The sequence below is a fragment of the Pongo abelii genome, chromosome 18 (assembly GCF_028885655.2).
Source record: "Pongo abelii isolate AG06213 chromosome 18, NHGRI_mPonAbe1-v2.0_pri, whole genome shotgun sequence".
NCBI classification, from domain to species: domain Eukaryota; kingdom Metazoa; phylum Chordata; class Mammalia; order Primates; family Hominidae; genus Pongo; species Pongo abelii.
Window position 1 is genome coordinate 21,223,172 of NC_072003.2, and position 7,977 is coordinate 21,231,148.

Sequence of the window (7,977 nt, forward strand, 5' to 3'; positions counted from 1 at the left end):
CCCAGGGTCTATTGTTGCTGTCTATCATGGGTTGCTGTGGTTTGCTTCTTTGGTAAATTTTCCACACTATTTTTGTAAAGTCTGTATTCTTTGCTGTTTCTGTTTTTTTCTGTTCTGTTCTTTTTGCTTGTCAGTCAACTGGTATTTTGAGAGCTACCTAAAATGGCTGAAGCCAACAAATAAAGAAGAATAAAATGAAAGAAACAAGAAAACAGGAGAAAGAAAGAGAAAGACAGAGGAAGAAAGAGAGAGAGAAAGAAGGCAGGCAGGCAGGCAGAAAGGAGAGAAAGGAAGGAAGGAGGGAAGGAAGGAAGGAAGGGAGGGAGTGAGGGAGGGAGGAAGGAAGAAAAGAAAAACCCTATCCTAGTCTTTGCAAATTGGATCTGTTTGGGGGACTCTCTCAACCCTTAACCAGGCCATTTATACTCTGCCTTAGCCTTCACTTCCTGCTTGCACAGAGACCGAAGGCCAGCAAGAGATGAAAGCCCAGGGTCTTCTTAGGCCTTTTCTTTTGTTTGTTTTTGTTTTGTTTTGTTTTGAGACAGAGTCTCACTCTGTCACCCAGGCTGGAGTGCAGTGGCACAATCTCAGCTCACTGTAACCTCCGCCTCCCAGGTAAAGTGATTCTTCTGCCTCAGCCTCCCGGGTAGCTGGGATTACAGGTGTGTGCCACCATGCCCGGCTAATTTTTGTATTTTTAGTAAAGGCAAGATTTCACCATGTTGGCCAGGCTGGTCTCAAACTCCTGACCTCAGGTGATCAAACCACCTTGGCCTCACAAAGTTTCTTAGGCCTTTTCTGAGCATGCAACTGACTATGGGCCTGCACACAGCTTTATTGATTTCCTGGTTTATGCGGACACTTTTAAAAGCCTCTACAGACACAGATCACTTTTTCCAAACTTTTCCTTCCCAGGCTGCCTGGTCTGTCTATTGCTTGTCCCAAGTGTTGTCCCCTGCCCCAGGGTATTGAGGCTAGTACCTATGTCTTTCAATGCTTTTGTCTAAAGCCACCTGGGAAGCCATGCCAGCCCTGAAAATGCTCTGGGTAAAAAGCTCAGAAGCCTTTCTGCTAGTCCTTGGGGAAGTCGTCAGACAGGTGAAGACCTATAACCACAATTTTTTTTTTTTTTTTTTTGAGACAGAGTCGCCCTGTCACCCAGGCTGGAGTTCAGTGGCATGATCTTGGCTCACGGCAACCTCCGCCTCCCGGGTTCAAGTGATTCTCCTGCTTCAGCCTCCTGAGTAGCTGTGATTACAGGCATCCACCACCATGCCCAGCTAATTTTTTGTATTTTTAGTAGAGATGGGGTTTCACCATGTTGGCCAGGCTGGTCTCAAACTCCTGACCTCGTGATTCACCTGCCTTGGCCTCTCAAAATGCTGGGATTACAGGTGTGAGCCACCACACCCAGCCTACAACCACAATTCTTTGAGAGTAAATTCTGTGTACTCCCCCTAAGCTAGCAACCAGCTCCAGAAGTGCAGGCTGACATCCTCATGGTCCCTGCTGATCTGGAGTTGGGGGGATGTTACATGAGCAAGCAAAAATGCCATCAATCACACTCTCTTATCACAGGAGAGCTTTCTTTCTTTCCTTTTTTTTGAGACGGACTTTTGCTTTCACCCAGGCTGGAGGGCAGTGGCACTATCTCGGCTCACTGCCACCTCCTCCTCCTGGGTTCAAGGGATTCTCCTACTTCAGCCTCCTGAGTAGCTGGGATTACACACACATGTGCCACCACACCCAGCTAATTTTTGTATTTTTAGCAGATCTGGGGTTTCACCATGTTGGCCAGGCTGGTCTGGAACTCCTGACCTCAGGTGATCCACCTGCCTTGGCCTCCCAAAGTGCTGGGATTACAGGCGTGAGCCACCACACCCAGCCTCAGAGCTTTCTTTCTCCAAATTTTCCCTTGGTAGTTGTAAATTTGTTTGTTTCCCTTTATAAAAACTAGAAGGCTGGGTGCGGTGGCTCAAGCCTGTAATCCCAGCACTTTGGGAGGCTGAGGCTGGTGAACTGCTTGAGCTTAGGAGTTCAAGACCAGCCTGGGCAACATTGTAAAACCCTGTCTCTACAAAAAATACAAAAATTAGCCTGGCGTGGTGGCTTGCGCCCATGATCCCACCTGCTCTGAGGCTGAGGTGGGAGGTCAACTGGACTTCATACATTTGATGACAAGGCAGCAATTAACAGCTCAAATCTAAATTATTCTTTATAAATTTAGTCCTAGGGAGGGAAAATATAATCAACAAACAACACAGCAGTAAAAATCCAACAAGAGACCCTCCAAGAAAACCTTTTATATTTATAATGTTTTTCTTGGTTCTGATTTTTTTTTTTAATTGCCTTTGCACTGTCTTCGCTACACAGCTATAATGCCTGCTATTATTGCCCTGTGCTGAGGGATGTGTTGCCTTCTCTTCTCTAGCCCTCATCTCTGTAAAACTGCAGTGATAGATTAACTAGAAGGATTTCTGCTGAGCCCTGGAACCTCTTTTTAACAATGAGATGTTATTTCTTGCCCATGGTCAAGGCTAGATTGTGGCTATGCAAAAGAGTGTTCTTTCTTCCCTGTAAGATCAAAAAATAAACAAAATCTGCTCTATCAATAACTGAGTCACATCATGAAACTATCAGTGGTTATTTCTGCACTTTCCTCTAGGAGTTATAAATTAGCAGACTGGAATGTTATCTGGCTAATAAGGCCAAGGTCATGATTTATTTCCTTTGCTAACTCTGTTACATTGCACATTCAGAAACTTGCCCAAAAGAGCCAACAACATTGATTCATTACTGCAAGTGAAAAACAATTTGAAGGACAGTTCCTAACTCTAATCCACTCTGCTATTGGGGGAAACACCTTTAAATATTGTCAATTATATCATAATTTAAGCAAACTTTGAATTTGTTCTTAAAGACCCATAAGGTACACGTTTAAAATTCTTATATTTACACAATTATTTTGCAATTTGCTATCCTCTGAGATACAAACAACCAAAGGCACAAGTAGAATACTAACCAAATAAAATAAAACAGCCAAGGATAGAATAGCAGCTGAGAAGAAAATATCTATTCCAACATCTATTTTGGCTGATTATTTGAATCAAAATTCAACATGCTAGAGAAAGTTAAAATACTTTTAATATGATCCTTATACACTTAACTATATCTGAGGAGTTCATAAGCAACTTAATGGTATAAATAGGCCGGGCACGGTGGCTCACGCCTGTAATCTCAGCACTTTGGGAGGCCAAGGCGGGCAGATCACGAGGTCAGGAGATCGAGACCATCCTGGCTAACATGGTGAAACCCCGTCTCTACTAAAAATACAAAAAAAAAAAAAAAAAAAAATTAGCCAGGCATGGTGGCGGGCACCTGTAGTCCCAGCTACTCGGAAGGCTGAGGCAGGAGAATGGCGTGAACCTGGGAGGTGGAGCATGCAGTGAGCCAAGATCGTGCCACTGCACTCCAGCCTGGGCAACAGAGCAAGACTTCATCTCAAAAAAAAAAAAAAAAGGAAAAAAAAAAGAATGGTATAAATAAAATCAGCAACCCATGTGTATACAGCTTGAACCTCTTTGGAAACACTTGGTATTCACTTTGTTAACTGCCATTCCACTGCTGCAGTGTCTCAATATCTCAGCCTTAACACAAGATCAATCTTAAAAGTCAAAATACTTCACAGTACTTAGCAGGGCCTGCCACAGTAGGCATTTAATAAATAATTGCTAAATGGATGTGAATGAAAATCTGCCAGTTTCCTTTTCTGTATTCATTCAAAAATAATTTGTGAAGTTATTATACTATCCTAAATATCAATGGAAATGTAAAAATGTATATGTACATCTACCATAAAAGAACTATGGAGTACAGAAAATTCATAGTTTATATTCAAATCAGTTACGACATTCTTCACATAAAAGCAATAAATCTAATGCTTAGGTGTCTGATGGTTAGGCAATTATCTCTGCTTATTTACAGCATACTAATCACAGCCACCAAGTTCAGTAACTACACAGAAATGAGATTGCCAAATCATTATGCTACCTACCATTTATTGGAGCCAAAAATTCTAGGCGCTAGAATGGGAACAAGGTAGTCAGCCAAGCACAAAAACATAACAAAACAGGAAACGCCGGACAGAACAGATGGATCTAGATAGTAGATAATCCTGTTAAAAAAATTAATAAAGGTTAGAAAAACATAGTCATTCTTATTCCTAACTAAACATGTCTAACTTAACTATTCACTTAACCCACTGCCTCTCAGAGACATTTGCCATTTTTCTTCTAATTTTCTCACCAGTGGCTTTCCAGAGGCTTTGTGACATGCTGATATCATAGTTGCAGTGGTTAAGAATATATCAATGGACAAAAGCTCTTTGGAGTTCTCAGCACTTTTTAAGAGTTTAGGGAGGTGGGGGACTAGGGGAGGGATAGCATTAGAGAAATACCTAATGTAGATGAAGGGTTGATGGGTGCAGCAAACCACCATGGCACATGTATATATACCTATGTAACAAACCTGCACATTCTACACATGTATCCCAGAACTTAAAAGTATAATAACAAAAAAAGAGTTTAAGGGTCTGGAGGACAAAAAGTTTGCGAGTCACTGATTTACTCAAGTGCTTTAGGTTACCAAGTTTACAGAAGTACTACAAATTCTGGAAACTAGAAGTGCTTATGAGAAACACATTTTTTATGGGTTCTTTATGGGTTATACATTACAGAAGACTTAAGGCACTCCCACAAATAGAAGCTATATATTAAAAAGTCCTTATTAATAAGAAGCACAACCCATAGTAATCTAATAGCTTACTTACAGAAACACCAAAGAAACCACACCCATGATGGCAGGTGGAAACCAGGCTCTTTCCCATCGGAGGACTTTATCAGCCATCAGCATCACTTCTCCCCATCCTTGCAGCTGTTCCTCCAGACTTGCAGTCTCTGCAGCCTAAATACCACCGACATTTAAAGTGATCATTTTACCACTCTCAACATTTTTGTGGTTCATAGACTTCAATTATTTTAAAGCGCCAAATGCAAAAAATTACCTCTTAACCAAATTGCCAATTTTAAACAAGTTGGTTTCTGAAAAACTGCAATTTCAAAGATGAAAAACCCAATGGGTTTTTTTTTTTTTTTCGACGGAGTCTCACTCTGTCACCCAGGCTGGAGTGCAATGGGGAGATCTCGGCTCACTGCAGTCTCTGCCTCCCGGGTTCAAGCGATTCTCCTACCTCAGACTCCTGAGTAGTTCGGACTATAGGCGCACGCCACCACGCCCGGCTAATTTTTTGTAGAGACAGGGTTTCACCATGTTGGCCAGGCTGGTCTCAAACTCTCGACCTCAAGTGATCCACTCACCTCGTGTTCCCAAAGTGCTGGGATTACAGGTGTGAGCCACCAGGCCCAGCCTAAATATCCTTTTAATGGTCACTTTTCTAGTCCAAGCACTGGGCTATTCTTTATATACATGATGTAACTTAATCCTTATAGAGAGCCACAAGGTAGGGATAATTAGACTCATTTTACAATTAAAGAAAGTGAGCTCAAAATGGTTTACTTTCTCAAAGTCATACAGGGAATCGTGGCAGTGCCCAGAGTATTAATAAAATGCAATAACTTTAAGTTTGTTTATTTCAGATGGTTAGAATTGATCCGTCGTTTCTGTCATCTTATTGATTTAAACCCTTCTAAATCCATTAGGAAAGACTTTCCCTGAACAGCATTCAATTTCTAAAATAGCTCTTTGTGTAATGGAATCACTCAGATGTTGACATTCATTGGACAATTAAGGAAAACTACTTTCACCAAATTAAAGTGGCATTTTAGGGTCAATATACCTCCTCAATACAGTGTTTCTTACCACTCAGGATGTCATTTTGATTATACTTCAAATTTCTCTGTGACTCTGAACAGCCGAAAGTGGGCCTCTAGGATGAGCTAATGTGGCAAAAGCCCTTAAAGCTGGTTTTGGTAAAGGAAGAAAAATTTAGAATAAGAAACTCAAGTGTCTCTATGTTATCAAGCTGGATGCAGTGGATCACGCCTGTAAATCCAGCACTCGGTGGGTCGAGGAGGATCGCTTGAGCCCAGGAAACGGGGACCAACCTGGGCTGAGACCTTGTCTCTTTGTAAAAGTAATTCACTGGAAATCATGCAAATGACAGAACAAGGCACTTAATCTTAACAAAGACGCTCGCTATCTGTGCCACGCTGAGCACTAGTGTGATCTCAATATTTCTGACTTTATATTCCATGCTTAATACTAGTGAAAGAAGAGACTACTATGTGTGGGCACTCTGCTGAGCATTTATTTTTATACTTCAATTAATCTTCCTAACAACCCTTAAAAAAGGTGTTATTACTGTCCCCATTTTACCAAGGAGGAAACAGATACACAGAGGTTAACCGATCTGCATCCAAGAAATCCACGACCAAAGGCTTTGCTTTCCTTTGAGTTATATTGCTCTGCTGGAAGAAGAGTTGGGAAGCAGGAGCTCTAGCCCAGGATTTGTCATTTCAACAGGGCTTGAGCAACTTCTTTGTGCTTCAATTAATCCTCTTAAAAAGATCCATGCTAAGGACTAACTATGCTAGAAGGAGTGTGTGTTTAAAGGAACAAACCATGCATTTCTAAAAGCAAATATAAAATCACGCATAATCAAAACTGCCCTGAAGTCACGTCTTTGGCCAGCGTCTGGGGTCTTGGAAGTTCAAAAGCCCCTAAGTAAATTCTTTGGTCCCCTTTTTCATTGCTGGTATGTGACCTACAGTCACCAGGGAAGGGCAACTGAGACTATGCAAGGATATGTCTCTTGTTTTTTGCCCACATGGTGCGCTTAAATTCATAACAAATAAAAATGTGTCCGCCTATGATACCATCTCACTGCAGTTCCTTCGGATCCCTGCTTATTATTCTAAAGCTGTTTCCAGTAGTCCTGTGACCCCACCCCCGCCAGACTTCCAAATTCCAGACAATCGCCAAGACATCCCATTGTCTGTTCAGCTGGACCCCGCTCCCGGTTCCCCACGGTGAGCTCGCAGCCTCCCTGTCGTTTTAAGTTGTACCAGCTCTAAGAGAAATTCTGGGCAGTAGCCCTTTGACCCTCCACCCTTGTCCAAGTTTTAGGGGGAAAAGAAGGCAGGCACATCCAGGTTAAGATCAAAGACGGGGAAAGCCGAATACGGCTGGGGCCTGGGCCCCGAAAGGGCTGGACAGGCCCCAGGAGGCCTTCTGCCCCCACCCGCACCCCAGGCTAGTGTCGCAGCCCCTCTACCTCCCACTTCCTCCTCGACTCCTACTCGCGGTGAGGAATCACGCGCCCTCCTCGCCCCGTCGCGCACCGTCCCCAGGAAAGGTAAGGGTTCGACACCCATGAGTCACCCAAGAAGCCCGAGGGCCAGGCATCGTCGCCTGCCCCGGGAGAGAAGGGCCGGGCCCGCGGCGGGTGACAGGGACGAGGCCGCGGTGTTTGAGCCCACGGACGTCTGGAGGCCTCGCTCGGCTCCCGGGGTACAGGTGGCCAGGACTCACCAGCAGGTTGCTGCTGCGATTATCTCCCTCCGCCATCGTCTCGGGGATGCAGTCTCTACTAGCGCAGGCCACCGACCAAGCAAGCCCTCCAAAGGAGACCCGCACGGCAACCACAGCGCGAGGGAACGCCCCGCAGGCTGCTTATACCGGTCGGCCGCCCTTCCCGACAGACCCCGCGACGCTCGCTCTTCATTGGACAGACCGAGCTCACGCCTCAAGGAAGCCGGGCCAACCGAAGCTCAGCGCATGGCTTGAAATCGAGGTCAAAGGAGACAGAGGCCGCGCCGGGCCGAGGGGGAGGGGACACGGAGTGCCCAATCAGCGCCCAAGGTCTGCGCGACGCCCCGCCCAGCGCTGTGGGAAGCGGTTCAACCGCCGCTGCAGGAGGCGCGGTCCCTCAGTGGTTCCCCCGCTCCTTCCGCTGCGATG

The 7,977-nt window shown here is 44.6% G+C and overlaps 1 protein-coding gene across 2 annotated transcripts in view; it reads right to left on the minus strand.

The window, feature by feature from the left end:
- Positions 1-7,755, minus strand: part of LOC100433339 (ADP-ribosylation factor-like protein 6-interacting protein 1) — a 29,350-nt gene extending 21,595 nt beyond the window's left edge. The window contains exons 1-3 of one of the 2 annotated variants that reach the window (XM_024241448.3): positions 7,549-7,755; positions 4,829-4,962; positions 4,055-4,174 (exon numbers count right to left, since the gene is read on the minus strand). In XM_024241448.3, coding sequence (XP_024097216.1) covers positions 4,055-4,174; positions 4,829-4,962; positions 7,549-7,584 — 290 coding nt within the window. In that variant the 5' untranslated portion in view covers positions 7,585-7,755. Of the gene's footprint in view, positions 1-4,050; positions 4,175-4,828; positions 4,963-7,548 lie in introns of those variants that run through there. The other variant, XM_002826162.5, reaches the window with a different exon arrangement.
- Positions 7,756-7,977: the final 222 nt, after the last annotated feature.